A 20,877-nucleotide genomic window follows, 5' to 3' on the forward strand; every position below is an offset into this window, starting at 1 on the left:
GTTAACTAAGTTAACTTGTAACTCACTGCATGGATAAATATTTCCATTTTACTGTTCTTTGTTTGAAGTTTATTTTTGACGATGGAAGGATTGTGTAGGAAACAGAATTTCTCCGGACATTTGCCATAGTTCAGTGATACAAAAAAATCATTAACACTACGTTTCGAGATCTGTAAACTGATCTCTTCTTCAGGTAAATAGCTAAATGATGTGTTAGGTTAGTTATGTACCTGAAGAAGAGATCAGATTGCATATCTCGAAACGTAGTGTTACTGATTTTTTCATTGAACTTTGGTAAATGTCCGGAAGAATCCTGTTTCCTTAACTTTACTGTGTTAGTTTCTAAATTTTAAATTTAAGCGTTGTATAGACACTTGCAAGTGGGAAGGGCTGTTTAGAATGGCTCGTCCGACCAACGAAGGAGGATCGAAGGCATGCGTAGTTAGCCTCCGTGCAGCAACAAAAAGCCAGCTCGCATGCAAGATACCCACTTGTCTTCCACACTCATTTATCCAACAAATCTGCGCCCGCCGCTGCTGCCGTCGGAGTCCGCAGTATAAATCGTCTTTAGGTTTTGGTTGGCCGCCAACTACACAGGTCAATGCTCTCTACCCCGCTTTTGCTCATAAAAACCCCCATTACCCAGCTTGCATGGCTACTCTGTTATTATTGGGCCTAATGTGCCTCTTTGAGCTAAGGATTCATTTTGCCAAACTCGCCTCAACGATTACCTTTTTACTTCTATTGTTGTTGATTGCCGTTTTTGTGAATGTAGTAGCCCTATATCCAATTATCCCCAAGAGTATGTAAGACTCTAAGGGAGGTTTTGGGAATAGTACATTGTCGCTCATTCTGGAAATATTGGTATTTGAGGTTCTGCGAATCACGACCATAAATAAGTAAGATAATTATCCATTAAACGCCTTCAAATTTTCAACAACAGATGTTGCTGAAGCTGATGTAAAATCATAAAATCCATTAAATTGCCCAATAATTACCGACAGGTCAGCAGGCAGGAAACTGAAATTCATACATTTTGTGGTCCCAACCATGTTGACCACTTTGGAAAGCCAACCCTAGCTAAAGACACAATTCGAAGACGGCATTCATGTCATTCGGCGGCGTGCTCATATAAAAGCACGGATTATGCTCAACAAGTGCTGTTGAAGTCACTTTTAGAGTAATCGTAGAAAGGAAGAGCTTTATCACTCGATTAGTCGGTTAGTTTTGATCGTCTGTTCCACGCCTCAGCTTACGATGGAGATGGCCGAAGAGGTCTGAAGAAGGACGGTTGCGTGATCCCCAGGGAGGCAGCTACACCTCGCGATAACTCCAGCACGGCTTGTAACAGACGGTGTGCCGCTTGTAAATAACTAAAGTACACTGTCCAGCGGTAGCGGAACTTTCACGTCACTTGTAATTGCTTGTAACTCCTAATACTTAACTTGCAGACCTGCCGCGGTCCGAGCACTTTCTCCTTTTATGCAAATACCGCGGTAGAAATCTGTTCCGACCGGCAACAATCAAACATCCCATCATCAATAATAACACGTGTGTCGGCCGCCAGAACTGTAATAATAGTGTCAAAACGACAGTGGCGCATCAGCCCGGCTGAGGCTAATAGTTGGCATTAGACGCGAGGTCGAGTCCAGCTCGCTACACCCAGGAGTATGATTAAGTTGAAAAAGTGGCACCTTGATTCCCCGACCTTTTTGAAGTCTTGACGTCCGAGAAGTTTAAGAAGCGGTAAAGTTTTGCGGCCAACTCGTGGGTGGATGTGAGGAAAGACGATGGCGAGAGCAATGTTGGAACCTTCAATTGTCTCTTTAGACATAATCACTAGTCAAAATTCTTAAAAAGACTGTTTCACTTTTAGTTGAAATAATACTAGTGTTGCTTTTCCAAAAATTTCTGTCATTTACTTGGAATTAATACAAAAACACGTATTGATGAACCCTTGCTTAGTTGGAATTTTCTCTTCAAACTGCATTGACAATTTTGCGTCAACTTCCTTCAACTCAAATTCAAATAGAATGAATAATTTCAAATAAAATTCCCTCTTTTCTAACTTTATTCTGTTCAGTGTGTTCTTGTCTACTAGATCAGTCATTACAGACTTAAACAGTAATTAGATTGTTAAATGTTTCATTTTCTATGGCTGACCAACACTGACCTTGAATTCTAACAAGTTACTACCACTGGATAATCTTTCATTGATGTTAATTTTCCTCTAGTGTTTTTCTGTTCTACGCTCGTCATTAAAATAATGTATAATATACGTCGATTAGTCTAATAACCTTTTCTGTGGTTTGAAATCACAATATCGCTAAAAAACCTCGATTGCACACAACTGATATTATATTAGATTGCACACAAAATCAAACACTAGTTCTTTAATTTTTTGTTGAGTCTTACATATAAAAGGGAAGAAGTGCGATTGCACTATTGGTAGTAGTTGGTCCTTATTATATGACGATTTTAATGATTCCTGGGGAAAACGTCGTTCATCGAACGTACTTTATTTGCTGTCAATTATTTTTTCGATCTCTCATTAATCACAGAGGAAAGTCAAGGCTTTTTCCCCGGCAATGATTCAGGGCACGTACTTTGTCGCAATTACAACCGTCATACTCCGAGCAAGTATCTTCGGTTCGAAGAACGCAGGAAAACATAACCCTCGGCATTCCTGGAGTCGCCCAATCAAACGTTTATTGTTCGGAATGTTGTGCGATGCCTGGGCTTGGGCACCATCTGCAGCTGGATTTCCGTCTATGTCGCCGTTCGTTGAAGAACTCGGATATCAAATAGTATCACAAGTCACGTACTATCCGTGGATTCAATGTGGGATCCACTGTGACTTCTACATTGTTTAGCTAGTTTTAACTCCAGGGGTGTGGTCATAATTGAATTTTTAGTGGTCTTAGATGATATCTTGAAAAACACTAACCCTACATTCAATATAGTGTTACTTTTCATTGTTTACCCAACTGGCATATACAATATATATTCTGTGATCATTTTCTAATTGTATCCGTTGATTCAATGTGGGATCCACTGTGACTTCAACATGTTTTAGCTAGTTTAAATCCATGGCTGTGTTTTAGTATTAGTTATATCATTGAAAACACTAACCCTACATTCATAATAGTGTTACTTTTAATTGTTTACCCAACTGGCATATACAATATTAGATATTCTGTGGTCATTTCCTAATTGTATCCGTTGGGTTGATTCAATTTGGGATCCACTGTGACTTCTACATTTTTAGCCAGTTTTAAGTCCACGACAGTGGTTTATTATTAGATGATATCTTTAAAAATATTAACCTTGCATTCAAAATAGTGTTAATTTTCATTGTTTATCCAATTTGCATATACACCATTCGATATTCTGTGGTCATTTTCTAATTTTAAAATATAGTCTACTTTCCGATAATTTACGATTAGAATTTTAGAGGTTATAATTTCAAATGAAATCATAATCCAGTCCGGTAACGATTATCGTGTAGAGCTTTCTCGGCTTAGAGCAATAAACATTCGACTTCTCAGCGGCTGATTGCAGGTCACACAGCAGGTCACAATGCCCTGTGGTGGCGGTGGACGGTGTACGGTGGTAGCCATCAGATTCAATCAGCCGAAGTCTCTCGTCTGTCAGAGTCGAGGGTCGGGTGTTTGACGAATAAACACGGTGAATCATGAAAGTCGGGTGATTTAGAGCCGCGGTTAGCGCTTGATGGGTAGTTGCGGTCGTGTAAATCATCTCCCAGAGCACAGCTGCTCCGTTACCGGGTGACCACCGGTGTGCAGAACATCCCCAGGAAGTGCATGTTATCCCATTGTAGAAGTCCGGTAGATTCGGATGACTGCATTGCTCGGACGAAATTGCAGCTTAGGAGAGTAATCGTATCCCATCAGAAAAGTACGACGTGGGAGCTCTGCCATCATACATCTCCATCAATTCCGGGATCCTTCGTCGCTGAGATTCTATATGTTGATGAAATCAAAACCCTCATCATCATTAGTTACGCGGACAATTATCTTGTACCACTAATAAACATCCTATTTCCATCGGATTCGACACCATTCACGGCCAAATCCTCGACCAAGAATCATTCACTTTTTAGGAACACGATTGCTCGTTAGTTTCGGACTAAGTGATGATACAGGCTCCAATTCTTTTGTTGCCAGCAACACCACTAGAAGGCTGTGTTGTTTCCTTGACGCCGCCTGCGAGTGCTATTACGCTATTGGACAGTTGCGTGCGTACTTCGCCAAGGATGCGATCGTATCGGCGATGGGAGAATCGGGCAATTATTGTTGAATATTATTACTTAAAACAGAGGTAACCTTCACGCTATATGTTCGTACCTTGATTCCCCTACTTGTTACATATTGTTGTCGTGCAATTATGGTAACCGATTCGTTAGTACTGATTGCTTGGGTGTTTTATAGTAGTCACGAATTTACATTATGCAGGCTCTGGAAAGGTGAACACTTCAATTGAGAAATATACTGTAGTTTTCTATAAAATAATACTCTCCGACAATCCGTTTACGAATGACTTCCTAATCGTTCGTCTAGGAAGTTCCTCGCTTCATCCAGCGGACGATGTGAGCCATGAATCAATCATGATGAGGATCTGACGACATCGAGGATGTGTTTCAATAACTAGTGAAAGGTCTCTAGATTTGAAATCTCCGGACGAATGGTATCTGACCGTCTCAACCGTCTGTTGTCGATAAGGATCTGATCAGGCCGAGGTAGAAACGGATGAGCGGATGGCCACCTCGGAGAGTCTGATCTTGGATGTGACAGTTCCACGGTTCTTGAAGCAAGTGGCGTAGCTTGATTGTATCTTGAGGATACGCCCGTTCGTTAACTCTACTCTGTAGCCTAATTCTTCAACCTCAATTTTAAGTTCTCTTAGGAAATCGAATAAAATATAATTTAGTGATTCATGAATGTGTTCTTTATATATAAAACTTAACATCTAGTTGCAGTGTTCACCTCCATTATATCTAACTACCCGAAGGTCTTGTTAGTGTTCATTCATTTAGAGTGGACATTCATGTTAGAGTGGACACTCTATCAAACACTCGTCCGGTTGTACACGGACATTAAGAAGGGTTTCGATCTTGACCCTAATGATGATGCGTGACAAGGTTAGAGGCTTCGTGTAAATCCGTTTGCTGTTTTGTTTGAAAGAGAATATACCAACTGTAAAAAATACCTACAAGGATTTTAGCATATTGCTCCTTGCTTGAAATGAAGCAATACATCAAACGCAGCAAACAAGTTTTCCTCTTTGTGTGGTTTTTAACTCACATTTTAAAGACTAATCAACCAACTGTAACCAAATTTTAGTGAACTCTTTAATTTGACAGGATCTATTAATGAAAAATGTTTGGTCGAATTTGCAAATACAATTTCACACTGGTGGCCATTTTAAAATATTTAAACTAAAATATCTGAAAAGGTATTTATTTTAAAAGAAAGTGAATAAATAACGTTTTGTAGAACTTTATCAACAAATCCAATGAAGCTTGTCCAACAAGTCCAACGAAGCGTGTCCAATTCCAAGTTTCTTCATTATAAGGCAACAGTTCGACAATGAAATAGTATACATAAATTAAAACACTCAAAATAATTTGTTTTGGTCTGAGGTTCTGTTTACACAAGACGTTGGCGATGCACCGATGACCACAGCAAGGCGCGTGGTTCCAGTAGTCGCTCTCGAATCTCCCACGTTTGCCAACAATGGTCCCTCGGACACGAAGACAAGCCCGTGGTCGTCGTTACAGGGTCGCGGCAGTCGCTATTAGCGAGTAACGACCATTTGCTAATTAGTAATGTCCACTAACCAGCGCACACCAACGCGCTCTTGTTAAAGCAATCATTTTAATTGATGGCTTCTCGTTTGCTTTTTAGATCCACTGTTTAATTGAATGTTTTCTGTTTGGTTTCATTAGTAGCTTCGATTAAGGTGAGTCGTCGCCGCCGTTGTTGGTACGACTCCAGGATTATTTTCTTGTGCGTTGTTTATGTTATTCGCTTTCTTTCCGTGTTTGGTGTGGTTCATTTGCGGTTATTACGATCACACGGAATCTTAATATTTCCAGTTCTTTCCTCTTGCAAATTGTATCATGCACTGAAGGATTTTTCCAGCAATTTTCAACAGACCTCTCATGATTTTCGTTTACTCTTTCTTCTATATCAATAGTTTGATTACTTCTCATCATTATAACATTTCTAACAAATTCTGCAAATACCATTTTTTACTCTTAAACCAACTGTATTTCATGTATATTTAGTGGATTTTATGTAATACATTACAATTCACATTGTGTCTCAGAATCTTTTGTATTCAACTTGAAACACGAGTTGCTATGTGGATTTGAGAATATAAACGAAACAACTTAATAATATTAGGCTGCCATTTATAGACTAAAAGTAGGAAAAGTTCATTACTGTTAAGGAATTTTTGCTATTGTATTGATTATCTTTGTGTGCTCAGTTAAAACACAAATACAATGATTTGCTTGTTATTGTTTGTCATTCTTTTCAATACAATGTGCGCATAAATGACTGGAGAATTCTTAAATTTGTTTCTGGTTTAGTGTTGCAGTGTTTGTATCCCACGTTTTCTTTCTACCGGATGATTTTGATGTGATGTTTAGTAATATTTGTTACCCACTGTTCCAAAACCTGCATTAATCTTTGACCTCTCTAATCTCTGTTTCAGAGCATAGTCATGCTGATGTTCCGAGAGGAAAAGAGTCCGGAAGATGAGATCAAGGCTTGGCAGTTCTGGCACGGAAGGCAACACAGCGTAAAACAGAGGATACTGGATGCCGGTAGGTCCTCAACTGTTTCCTCATATTTTAAACACCTTAGTGAGTGTTACAATTGAATAAAACTTCACAAACTATCACATGCACTCAGGAATATCATAGGTTTTAACTATCAACCCTGCTACAAGAGATTTCCACTTCCTCCTGATGGTGTAGCGAGCAAAGTAGAAATATAATGGTACTCAGGAATATCATAGATTCTAACTATCAACCCTGCTACAAGAGATTTCCACTTCCTCCTTGATTGTGTAGCGAGCAAACTAGGAATATAATGGTACTCATGAATATCATAGTTTCTAAGTATCTACCTTGCTACAAGGGATTTCCACTTCGTTCTTAATGATGTAGTGAGCAAAGTGGGAACATAATGATCTCTTACTAGACACAAATCATGTAAATTCCTCTTACAAAAATTGCAACCATAACCTGGTTGTCTTCTTGTGCAATCATTTTGCAAAGTGTTCGATTTACTCTTATTTGCGAACAGTAGACTTCAATAACCAACAGCCTCTACTCGAACAGCAATAAAATCGTCTGGATTAACAACGGCTAGAGCCGATAAAGGCCAGGATATTAGAACAATAGAGCTATCCTTATAACAATCAAACAATAGCCTACACCAAATATCCCCTTTGTTCTCAATTGGAGATAGCCCATCTGCGCGGCGGACCACAGACTATTAAAAAACGTGATGCTATAATTTAGATGGTATCCACCTGCGCCCGCGCTCGTGTGTGCGTCAGTGCGTGCGTGCGCGCCAACAATCATATATAAATCTCGTGTTATATTCACAATGACCAGTTCCAACGCTATACTGCGTTCAAAGATTATTATTTTAATCTTATCCACCAACCGACAATTTTCACTTGTTTGACTTGGAGCGAATAGAATCCGTGTACGTGTTCCAATGTAAATAATTGAGATATACAACAAAGAGTGGACCATTATAATACATTGCCCTCACTCTCTTTTGATGTTGAAACAAATACTCCCTTATTTCTGCTCTACTACTGCATCAGATGGTTTATAATTTTGTTGGCGATATTAAAATATGCAGTGATGTAAACGGTAAACTAAAATAAATTCTCGAATCGAACAATTTTCAGTCTTTTTTATACAGGGTGGCGAAGAAGCCAATTAACCATTCTACTTACAAATAAAGGTCTTTGTTCCTTTTTTAAAGATTTTTAATACACATCACGAAGAAAATGCGTCCATTAAATAAAAATGATTTTGACGAATCATTTTTGTGTGAACTTCTTCACTCTAAAGCATCGAGTTCTGCCGAATATCGTCAAAGACGTCTTCAGAGATTCTGGATTTTGACGCTGAGCGTGAACAAACTGTTATTTTGTACTATGATGTAAAAGGACTTTCCTACCTCCAGAGCCGTGGGAGGCAAAGATGACACCTGATTCCTCACTTTTTATACTCCAAGATGGCGGCGGATTTAGTTTCGGTTGACGGAGCGATAGACTAACGGATCCACTCTAAGATTATCTCCTCAATTATCGGACACCTGCCTTGCTCTCTCTTTCTTACCTCTATCTCTGTCCAAATATCATTCAAATCTTTTCAACGAAACATCCGACTTTGTATTATTCTCGGCGGCGATAAGATGGATTTAATCCAGATTACGTTGGTTCTTCTTGTTATACTCTCAGGAGTTTTGGATTTGTCTTGTTGAAAGTGGAATTTTACGGCTGTCATAACTTTTTCATCCACGTCATCTTTGAATATTTATAGTCTGCTTTGCTCTTCGGAACAGAATGCGATAGATAATCTTGGCTTGTCAATTAATTAAATGTAATGGCTTTGTTATTGAAAATAACTGATGCCTCCATTCACCATGTAAAACTTCACTGTATCGTTAGTTTTGTTGTGAAATAACGAAATTCTGTCCATGTGAAATGTGCTTTCTAAGGTCTGTTGGTTCAAAACCATTCTGAAATGACAAACTGATTGTGAAATAAATATTTGGCCTTCGAGATGAATCGATTGATGTCAATCATTCGATCATTCGAAGTAGTTAGTGGCTACAACACTTATCTTGGAGGATGGTGTTATTTTTTTAACTTATGTGTGTTATAAAAAGGGAATGTTACGTTTTATATACTTTGATTAGACAATGGACTATTTTAAAATATTACATTTAGGGTTATGTTAAGTCAAACAAACTCTTAATCGAGCAAATTAAACTCTCTAATGTGGGAGTAACATCTTACCTTTCATGTATGACATTTCAAAATATAAAGTATTTCCCATTCTCTTTGTGACGAACTTTGCAATTCTCAAATGCAGATAGGTGCGTACCCGGTAATCTTCATGAAGGTAATACTCGTAGTATCGTGATATTGTCATGGACAAAGTGAAATAATGAACAGTCATGCAAATACGTCTATAAATTGTCGACGTTCTCCAAGTGTAATAAACTTCAAGAGAGATGATAATTGAGAAACAGCGGCCATCTTCCGGGAGTCTCCCTCCGCCCGCTCTTCAAACACTGATCACTATCGCCTAAATTGAATTCCGTCTCTGACGAACGACGATTTGTCAATAACCAAAGTTGGAAAGCGATTTAATTTATTCGTGTAGTAATCATAATAGATGGCTACGTTGATAAGTATAATAAAACATAACAAGACGACAGGGCGACCCAGCTACCGAGGGTTTGAGTTATGGCTCAATCTCCGACAACCACAGTTCCATGACCACCGTTAGATCTCTGATAAACAGATCGATGAAAGCGGTGATCGCAAAGCCATAACTCCTGAGTTTCAAGTACCGTCTCTCAGCATATTGTAGGCCTACATGAGCAAGACGTTTAGTATTACTCTCTCCAATAAATGAGCGGGCAGAATATAAAACTCAAGAATGCTTAGTGAAAATTCATCATGCCTGAACCCTATTTTTGCGTTATATTCGAGGGTTTATCTTGAAAACATTAAGGAATCTAATGGGCAAATCTCATTAGTGGGCTGGAAAAAGTTACTCGTAACTCAACAATTACTCCAGCAGCTGTTTAATCGTAAAGAAAGGTATGTTGGGTTCTCTCAACCAGTCAATTTTGAAGCAAAGAGGAGATTCGGTTCAATTGTATGTACATCGTTATTTAATCGTAACCTTTTGCTGGAAAGAAGATCCTTTAGCACAATTCCAAGTCGATGGTGGGTGGGGGGATCGATAAAAAGCAAGCTGTAACTTCTAATGAGAATAGAAGAACTATCTTGACATGTAAATTGGATGTTCAAAAATTAGTAGATGCAGGATGCTTCAATCGATGAAAAATCACATAGAATCGATAAATTCAGGAAACATGTGCGATGGCGAATTTTAACCTATTGGATAATCGAGAGTAAAGGCCTTTTCCGCAATTAAGCAGGCTTTTTAGAGGCGCCCTAAGGGCGATTAAAGATTAAGTGACAGGTACTGGCAAATTTCACGACAGTTGAACGTGATTTCCACCTATTGTCTTCTTTTCCATTGATCGACGTAAAGTCTGTTCCCACTCATCACTCGACCACAGGCTGTGTCACCTCCACTGCCACCACCAATCAGAGCACCACTACAAGGGGCATATTTCACCGTAAGTGGTGCACGTTTACGTTCCCAGGCTCACAATACGCCGCGCCGGGACGTAATCTGGTACGCTGCGGCGTAATTGCTGCAGCCCGCTAGATTAAGACCGGCAATGGGCCAATAAATAAAGTTTTCATGTGATTGTACCGCTCGGAGCGCACCCTATAAATCGAGCCTCCAACTTCTGTCAATTAGATTGTATAATGTATTCGGTCCTCGGTCTTTGTTCCTGTATCTGGGGCCATCAGAATGTAAATGTTGTTTGGGAGTTATACCGGTGGAAGGGACGTTCGGACTCGACCTCTTCGTTTAATGGACCTCCTAGCGTGGCGCTGCCCGGCCGAGAGATCTCTTCCACTCCGAGACATCGTCAGCTTTTATGTTTGTTTTCTTCCACTGCCTTCAAAAGGTTTTGATGTCCTCTCAGATTGAATTTTAGATTCCCCCGTCACCGTGGGACCTTGATGTCGAGGCTTCCTTTACTGCGGTGGACTCTTTACAGTTAGGAGAACTTAAAAGAACCCGCGGCAGGTGTTACAACACACAAATGTCAATGGAATTGCTTTAGCTGCCTATAAATCGTGAGGTCAGTTTGTATTCTGACCCGTCACAATGTACCAGTACGTTGTTATTCACCCCATAAGTTACTTATTTGTTTACTTTTCGTGTAACTATTCTGAATTTGGATTCTGTCCTATGAAAAGTAGTAGGTATTATTAAATTATTTGTGCAAATTATGTGATAATTACTTAGCAGAACAATATACAAAATATTGTATGTCATACTGGAATGTGGTACAGCACTTTCAAATGCAGTACAACGTATGTAAAATAAAGATATATTTTGACCAAAAACTCTCAGACCGCTAGTTAATTGGGTGAATTGGCGGTACATTTCTCTAATTTATTAATATTGTTTTTTTTTTTTTCTTAAAATAATTTCACTCTAAGAAAATCAGTGAAATATTATACAATACTTGTCGTTTCAAATTCTTGTATCGTTTGTCAAATTTTGACGTAAAAACGAATTGTTTGACCACTAGTGATAAATCCCAAGAAGAATTTGCTCGTTCTGACTGAGATATTTCGGCAAACAGATCTTGAAAGCCCGTGATACCATCACACAAGTGAGAACCGGTTGTGAACGTTGAAACTCCAAAATAAGGAGGTCTTTTTCAGCCGGCTGCGCGGAAAGGTCAGATCGCTCGGTAGATTCCTCGGGAGCCATTCCGGCAAACAGTGGTGGTAATGAATCGAAAACTTGAACCGTTATTACCGGTAATGCCGGCGAAATTATACGTAACCGTTCGCACTACATAATCGCGCAACTTTTAATTTGTGTGATTATTTTAATAAGCGATGCCTGGGTGGCTGCAGGCAGGGCAGTCCGGCAAATTGATTCCATCCGTTCTCTAATGACAGCTCGGATAGGCTCTAGCTGGGCACACATTGGGAAACATCGCGCTGGGTCTTCTGACGAGGCAACAACTCTGAGGAATATCTGAACACTTGAAGTTTTCGACCAGTCGCATTCTCAGTGAAAGCTTTAGTACACAAGCTACAGGCTTGCAGTTTCTGGGATTTGTACCTTAATAACAAATGCACTGTGCAAGAAGTTGATTTGTGGAGACTTCGTGTTATCTAATCGCAGTTCAGGGAAAGGAAGATAAAAGACACTTGCATTCCATTGTACCTTATAACAACAAATGCACTGTGCAAGAAGTTGATTTGTGGAGATTTCGTGTTATCTAATCGCAATTCAGGGAAAGGAAGATAAAAGTCACTCTCATTCCTTTGTACCTTATAACAACAAATGCACTGTGCAAGAAGTTGATTTGTGGAGACTTCGTGTTATCTAATCGCAATTCAGGGAAAGGAAGATAAAAGTCACTCTCATTCCTTTGTACCTTATAACAACAAATGCACTGTGCAAGAAGTTGATTTGTGGAGACTTCGTGTTATCTAATCGCAATTCAGGGAAAGGAAGATAAAAGTCACTCTCATTCCTTTGTATACCTTATAACAACAAATGCACTGTGCAAGAAGTTGATTTGTGGAGACTTCGTGTTATCTAACCGCAATTCAGGGAAAGGAAGATAAAAGTCACTCTCATTCCTTTGTACCCTATAACAACAAATGCACTGTGCAAAATGTTGATTTGTGAAGACTTCGTGTTGTCTAATCGCAGTTCAGGAAGATAAAACTCACTTTCATTCCTTTGGATGGCACCTTGCTATAAATACACATTCATCAGTGAATAAAGAAACGTCTGTGACACCCTGATATTGTGTGCTTATATTGATTGCAAAGTCAACAGTAGTTGGTAATAAAGTTTTAGTTTTGTAAACGTAGCAGATCCTCCGGTAGCCGAAAACCAGTTGAAGACGAGTCCGAGGAAACGATAAAACCATCGGTGCTGTCTCATATATCACGGAACTGTCCCAACCTCGGGAACCGGACTCGGTAAAGACGCCGCGAAACCGAGAGTAGGTAGACAGCCACCGCTAAGAAGAAGAAGGAGAACTGGACTGGGTAGACGAGGGATGGGCATTGACCCATTTGTAGCTAACGGCCCAAACCGACTGAAATAATGATAATTCAAACACGATATTCTGGTTTTCAGCTGTTGTTAAAATCCAGTTTCTGTAGCGCACTCCGCTCCATTCATGCGTGGTGGGGGCGGGGTCCGGTCCCGCCAAACCGTCAACCCTGCCCGCCCTCGCGGCCAACTTTCATTTCAATTATTTTCCAATTTTCCAATTCCCCGATACCCATCCCCCGGGTTGACTCGGGTTCTTCGAACCCAATTTGACTCCGGCATTACGGTTCCAATTACGTCAACTCCGTGCCCTGCGGCTTCCAGTTTCTTTTCCAGCGACTGAGTCTGGCAAAGGTTGTTTGGTTTCGGCAGTTTTAAGATGACCACTGCGTTTAAAGATGATTTCTTTGAACGTATTACATTTGGCAGAAGCCACAATTCTGTTTCAAAGACACATAGTACACCTTATATGAAGAATTATTTTATTTACTGTTGTTTAGTAAACAATTATTATACACAATATATTACTCCATTGGTGAAAGCCTACTATATATATATATATATATATATATATATATATATATATATATATATATATATATATTTACCACATAAAAATCCTATAGTCGTATTAAATCATAGTTTATATTATATTGAGATATTAATATATATTTTTATTTCATTGTAACCATTTTTGTTCAGTCATTCGTATTTTGGATTTTGTAAGTAACGTGCTAGTAGTTTTATTGAAGCCATGCATGGTTTTTATAAGTTTTTTTAATTGTTTTTCGTTATTTAAATTATTTTATTAGCGTTTGTATTATAAATTAGACAGAGTATTAATATGCCACAGAAACTTTTTCACGTGTCATTTCATTTTTTTTATGTGTTCCCGCATATTACTGTATTTAAATATTCTTTTATTTAAATTGCATGTCTTTTCTTGAATGTGTGAGTGATTTTGCTTTTGTTTGAAGTTGTTTATATACTAGTTTTATGCCATATTTATTTTAGTTAGAACATTACGGCGGTTAGTTGTTTTGTTACTGTTAACATGTTCAGTTCACTGTTTTAATCTTAATGAAGAACATAAATGTATTAAAATGTAAGACTTGTATTGTCGGTAACACTTCTGCATATATTCGTATAATTTTTAATTTCTGACATATTTGTGACCACTTTTGTTGTTTTCAGACACGAAGAATAGTGTAGGCCTGGTGGGGTGCATAGAAGAGGTTTCCCATAATGCAATCGCCGTCTACTGGAACCCACTGGAAAGCTCTGCTAAGGTAAATAGTACACCACAGTCATCGCTCTATTTTGTTATTATTTAAAATTTTGATGTTATTAAAATAATATGCTTACTTAGTTTTTAAAATTGTCTTTTACTCTTTTGTTATTTGATATTTCAAACCCAGTACTTAATTGTAGCATTTGAATTACCTCCCTGAATGTGAATGTGTTAGAAACAGATTTATTTTTGAATATTTTGAAACAAATAATACTAATCGTAATACTCATTAGACGAATGTTGAAACTGCCATATTGGGTTAAATTTAAATATTAAAAGCTTTGTTTAAACATTTATAAATTGATCAGTATTACCAATAATATAACATAAATCCTGCAAATATTAAACTTAGAAAAATCAACATTACACTTCGATTTTAAAATTTATTAGAAATTTTAATACAATACAAAGACATTTCTTATGAATTAGTTGGAAAGTTAACGCCTTTGTAGGGGTTACCTTCAGTTGGAGGCTGAATAATACTAAGCGTCTAAATAACTCTGGTACTTACACGGGCAAGAGTATGGAGACAAGGTTATGGAGACAAGGGTATGGAGACAAGGGTATGTAGGCAAGGGTATGGAAGCAAGGGTATGGAGACCAGGGTATGGAAGCAAGGGTATGGAGACAAGGGTATGGAGCAAAGGTATTGAGGCAAGGGTATGAAGGCAAGGGTATTCATACCCTCTGGTGTATGCACAAAGGGAGAAAGCATCGCGAATGCTCTTTTCGCAAGTCTCGCGGCGAGAACCCCCATGCATCACCGGACTGACCCCCATTATTCACCAAAGGCGGGCAGACCGAATCGGGCCTCTGGTCGAACTTTCGCGGGGAAAAGCGTTACTAAACCCGCCGTGGGACGTTGTCAGGTCGGGTGTAATAACGCACACCTAATGGCCCTTGCCACTCTTGATCTACGGCCGGATTTATCGCTTTTTAATAGAAAACACTGGACCGGCCTGCTCGCCTATTAGTATAATCACACAGCGAGCGCAATCAGTCCCGATACTAGCACCGGGGCCGTAAATTTGTTACCTCGGTGCAGCCGTGGATTCCCAGTCGAAATTCTAAAAGCGGCGCAATGCGTCGTGGATTATAAACGGCTCTTAATTATTGTTTCTGCTGGCTTTAAAACTGTAAATCCAGTCAGCGGTTTACTAGTGTAATTAAATAGGCGTGATTTTTCTATCTGAAGAAGCTACATTCTTTTATTTATTCTCCATTCTATCCATTTAGTTCCGAGGTTTTTAGTTATATGTGTTATTTCCAAGTTGGGAGTGAGATTGCAAGTTCAGTGTATTATATCAAAGCAAGAAATAATTTAATTATTTTAATTAAAAGGCATTGCGACTTTCTGTAATTTGGAGTCTTCAGTAAGTAAATGCATCCTTACAAACATTTCAAAATAAAATTTTACATGTTGTGTTGTGAAAGCGATTCAGATCTTTGAAGGAACAATGGACATATTAGTTTCATCTATTGCTAATTCTTTAAAGCACTGGGTTGCTTTAATATACTATGCTTGCATAACACGTAAAACTAACTACATTGTTGCAATGTGCATATTTTAATGCTCTACAGGACTATATAAAAACTAGTTAAACCCTTTCAATATTTTAAAAATGGACTAAATAATTATCTCATGAACAGAGTGTGTTACACCTTGGAGGAATTCTTGGGAGGCTTGTATCTGACGGTGGAAGTTTAGAAATTGAAATTTTCAATAGACGTGTTAAGCGATTTTCTTGGGATCTGATAAAATTTCAAACGGCATGTACAAATAATATTATAATTATATGAAATATGGGTGGTATGAATATTATTCGTATATCATTATGACAATGTTCCATGCAGTGTTGTATTGCTAATGGGCAATAAAAAAATCTAATTTCATTGCACAATACCACAAATTAATATTATTGTACCACAATATATAATAATACCCCGTTGTTAGTAAGGGGTACAGCGTCAAGATTTCCATGAATTGTTTTATTATTTTTTGATGAATTGTCTTTGACAATGTCCCGCGGTGATCCCCAAACAAGCAACTGAAGTTTCCACGAATAGCTTTCAAGTTCAGTGGAATTCTTCTGTACAGCCACTCTGTAAGGAAGGTTCTGCGTCAGTTCTTCTGCCACTCGTCATCTCGGCGGCGCTCGGGCTGACGTGCACCTCACTATCTCCCATCGCAGCGCCCCCATTGCGGACACGTCTCCACACAAATAATTTATGCCCACTTCAATCAAACTACCGAGGGTCAGGCAGGCATACTCCGTATAAATTATCGGCTAACGCATGCGGGCTAGCCGCTAGCCGCTCGGCCACCTTACTTTGTAAACTCTCTAATTGGGTATAAAAAGGAGAATTTCTGTGCTGGCAAGTTTCCAAAATGTCTGTTCGCTCGGCGGCCATGTTGCTGCTGGGCCGTGGGCTTTACGCTCGGGCGTTTATTGTCGTTCTTATAGAACCAACTGCCTGCACGTCTATCTTTATTTTGTTATTTCCTACTGATTTTCAACGTACAGTTCTTTGCGAACGGGTAAAACTGTTTTAAAACACAAATCAGTAAATAAATTTACTCACATCAGAAAATTGAATGTACTGTATTGATAGTTTACCAAGAAATTGAAACTTAAACTTAGACTTACCAATTGTTAACTTGCACCTGTATTACGGAGTGATGATGGACGCTTTGGCTCTGAGATAGGGAAAGCACGGGTTCAAATTCCGTCTGGGACCGTTGCAGTCTTTATGTGTACTATCGACCTTTTACTGTTGCCCATGGCGCAGTTTAGTGAGTACAACGGTTATCGGAAGATAACCAGACCAAGCAACGTCGAGCGTGGCTGCTGCTTGGATGGGTGTCCTTGCAAGCAGCCCGCCTGCCCGGCCATTGATGGTGGTTCGGAAGTCACGTTTAAGCCGTTGGTCCCCAGGTTGTGTCAGAGAGTGCTTCTTAGGCCTAACTTCGCCTGGTAAAATAAGACATCTTTACTTTTTTACTGTCAACTCCCCTTGTTATTCTGCTTGATAAGACCGTCGTACAGGTCAGTGGCCTATGAGGACTCGCAGAATAAGACTTAAAAGGGATCGGCCTCAGCTGAAAAAAATACGATAGTTTATTAACTGTGAGGAGTTATGAGATATAATAAGGAAAGCATTTATAATTAGCACCAAAGTTTGAAAAAATATTACAATATAAAATAGGTTATAGTTTAAATAATTACCAATACAGCAAAGGCCTTTAATTTTGATAACAGCCATGTTGAAATGTTCTCGGTATATCTAACCCACTAACTTTCTACTGGCTAGAGGGTGAAAAATGGCCTAATCTCCGTTGGCGGTTAAACTAGCCGTCGACAGTCCTCCATTAACTCCGAGGTAAGCCGAGCGAACCACGGGTAGATGGATGTACGGCAGGCCAGGTGGTATGGCCGGAGGTCCCGGGTTCTAATCTATCCTGGAAACTTAATTAATAACTCGAACAATGATAGGACGCACTAATGTTGGCCACAATTACCCCACTCTCGTTAGCCTGATTGCTTGCCCAGCTACAACACGAGTATTTGTCATTGCGTCGCTGATTTATACTTCTAGTTTGGCGGTGAAGGATAGGTTCTGTCAGCGTGTAATCAGGAAATATCCTGGGTGGTGTGTAGGGACGGCAGAGCGAAACTTGGCCGGGTTTGGAACAAGCAGTCACTTGGGAACTTCTCGGTTTTTCCTTTATCGCTCGTATAAAACCGATTACAAAAGGGGAAGTCCTTTGGTCAAACGAAAAACTAACCCGTAAAAGTGCGATAGATCCCTGATTACCATTCTTAAGGCAAAGAGAAAATATTAGGTAAAAGGATGGTAAGTAAAGGAAGTAGGTAATCACAAACTAACGATCTGACCACTACCACGCTCCTCTGCGATGCCTGGATTGTTGTTTTGCCGCATAATTCAGAAGCAGGCTGCACCATAAAGTTACGGTATTAAACTAAATCGTTATTGCCAATAAAACGGACGGATAATCTGAGCTGTACCATGCAGGATAAAAAACCTTAGAATATTGCTTAATTGGGACATAACCATATGGTAGGTAGCAATATCGAATACTGTGTAACGCAATTTTATTTTTTCAGATTAACATTGCCGTTCAATGCCTCAGCACCGACTTCAGCAGTCAGAAAGGAGTCAAGGTAAGAATATTCACAACCTATTTATCCAACAAGGTAAGAGTAGCCTACGTGCATAAACACGTGTAGTGTAGCAGGCTTTAATGAGGTCGGATACACAATTTATAGTCTATACCTCAGTTCATTAGGCTACATACAGTATTCAGTTAATAAGTTGTGTGTTAAAATATCGTATGAGTAGTTTGTTTAAAAATTGATTTATTCTGTGATTTTCCCGTTGCCATCATGGGCATCCATAGAGGAATGTAAACATATTCGCTAATGCACAGGCAAATCTCATAGAGTAACACCATGCACCACCGCTGAATGCGTTTTGCTTATAATAAATGAGGCTTTGTGCAAAATTTCAAATATATAGGTTAGTTCTTGCTCTAAATATCGTGCTGACAGAGATAAATGACATTTTTCGGCGTCTCGAGTCGTAGGCTTCGCTAACGCTCAGCCTGTTTGTTAATCTTGTGTTTTGAATTGTTGTAACTGTCCCCTCTTTGTATCAGAATAAAGTGACTATCTACTACAGATAAACCGAGCTTCTTATTTATCTCTGTTTTGTGATAAAGAGACGTCACTGCCGATGATGAGATGGTAGCGCAGCACAGCGGTGTTGCCGGGTTTTCACAACACGATTACAATCGACCCGATGAACATGCATGAGCAAGGACGAGTCGTGTTTAACACTTCTCTGCCAACAAGTGATAAATATGTAATAAAGAGAACGTACCAGGGAATGATACGGTACAACGTCCACTCGCTCTCGGAGTAATCTTGATCGGCCATTAATAGCGGTGCAGTGCTACGTGAGAACTGAGTTGAGGTTAGGTTATGTTGGTACCTCGTGTAATTGGCGGTATTGCCGTATGATTGTCTACCATTTGACAGCTGATCACGCAGATACCCACTGCCACCGCCGCGGCCGCTCTTTCCGCGGGAAATCGTGTCTGCATTTCTTGCGAACATTTGAGGTTATGTCGGTTGGTCGAATTTCACATCGAAGAAAAGTATCCGACAGGTATCGATTAATGCTGGAAATAAACAAAACACAATTGTGTTTGTGACAAGAACTAAAATTGTAGTGTTGTTATTTTTTTTAACTTTTGTACTTCATGGCCGTAAACAAGCTGAACATTTTAGGAAGTTGTTTTGTTTTGTACCATTAGGCTTATAACTAGCGTGAGGTTCATATTACAATCTAATGATGAATAATAATCTCAGTTTTTTACAGAAGTTATACACTACTACGTATCAGGTACAACTTAGTATTTTTAATAATGTGTCTTCCACTAAAGTATTATATTTATTATAAACCTAAGTTTGCCTATTATTGTTTTGTTTTCCTGACTTATTTTCAATGTCTTGGAAATTAAAGCAAACCAGTATGTATAATACAGTAGATGTGTAATGTGAATCACAGACTATTTATTACCCAAGTGATGGTTATTGCGCTTATTTAAGTTTAGTAATATTTTCCTTTAATGTCGTAATCAATTTATCTAATTACAGTTGTACCTACGTTCTACTGGTAATTGAACATAATCAGATTTGTGCATCACGTTCACTAGGAAGTTAATTTATTAGTTATATAGAGTTCGTTAATTTTAAGTGACATGAGGATGAAAAACTATCTATATAATGATTATTTATCTATTTGCAAGAGCGGTTTAGTTCAATGGATATGTATGTGATTTAATCCGCTGTTATATGTCTGTTAATTTCACGTTCGCACTGAATTCGAAGTTTATTTTCTACAGCTTAAGCCCATTTGCAATTCAAATGTCCAATTAAACCCATAATCAAGTCTGTTACAGATAACTCAGTGTCATTTTAGTAATATACCAATTGCATTCGCCTCGGAAAGTGCTTTAATTATTCCCTCTCAAGCCGTGAAAAAGTGTTCGTCGCTTTTTTAGTGGGACCTATATAAAGGGTACTTTGCGAGACTGTGTCAATTAATCGCGTTAATTACGCATGATACTGGGACAGCTGGGCGGATAAAAATTACTCCAATGTCGAAACAACGGTTGTTTTTATACCAACTTAATCTCACAGGTGTTTTATATTTAACGCTCTGTCGGTTCGGTTTTTGGGCCGAGGGCGTGCCCGACATGTCTTCCAAAAAACGGAAATGTAAAATTAATCCTTCGCTGGGCGCTAATCCAAGGCCGGTGGATGTCCGCGTTAATTAATCTCCTCGGTTGGTTTCTTATACAAATAATACCGAGTGAAAGGCTAAGTCTCGATTGATAACATCGGCGGCTTTTTGTGGCTTTGGAGCTTTCTCCTTCCGTCCATCGTCTGGTCGCGTCGGAGCTCTCTGCCCACACGCGTCGGCTAATGGGATAGCGTCGTCGGAGGATAGACTTTCCCTCCACCGGGAGATGGGAAATCGATATAGATGAACCTTTGAGTAGATACAGTACTCGACTGTTGAGATCGGTTCG

At 39.1% G+C, this 20,877-nt stretch overlaps 1 protein-coding gene across 8 annotated transcripts in view; it reads left to right on the plus strand.

Moving 5' to 3' along the window:
* Window positions 1-20,877, plus strand: part of LOC124355304 (protein grainyhead) — a 299,632-nt gene that overhangs the window by 249,749 nt on the left and 29,006 nt on the right. For all 8 annotated transcript variants that reach the window (XM_046806387.1, XM_046806391.1, XM_046806392.1 and 5 more), the window contains 3 exons: window positions 6,742-6,853; window positions 14,162-14,256; window positions 18,386-18,442. In XM_046806387.1, the coding sequence (XP_046662343.1) occupies window positions 6,742-6,853; window positions 14,162-14,256; window positions 18,386-18,442 (264 nt within the window). The remainder of the gene's footprint in view (window positions 1-6,741; window positions 6,854-14,161; window positions 14,257-18,385; window positions 18,443-20,877) is intronic.

This window comes from Homalodisca vitripennis, chromosome 2 (assembly GCF_021130785.1).
Source record: "Homalodisca vitripennis isolate AUS2020 chromosome 2, UT_GWSS_2.1, whole genome shotgun sequence".
NCBI lineage: Eukaryota > Metazoa > Arthropoda > Insecta > Hemiptera > Cicadellidae > Homalodisca > Homalodisca vitripennis.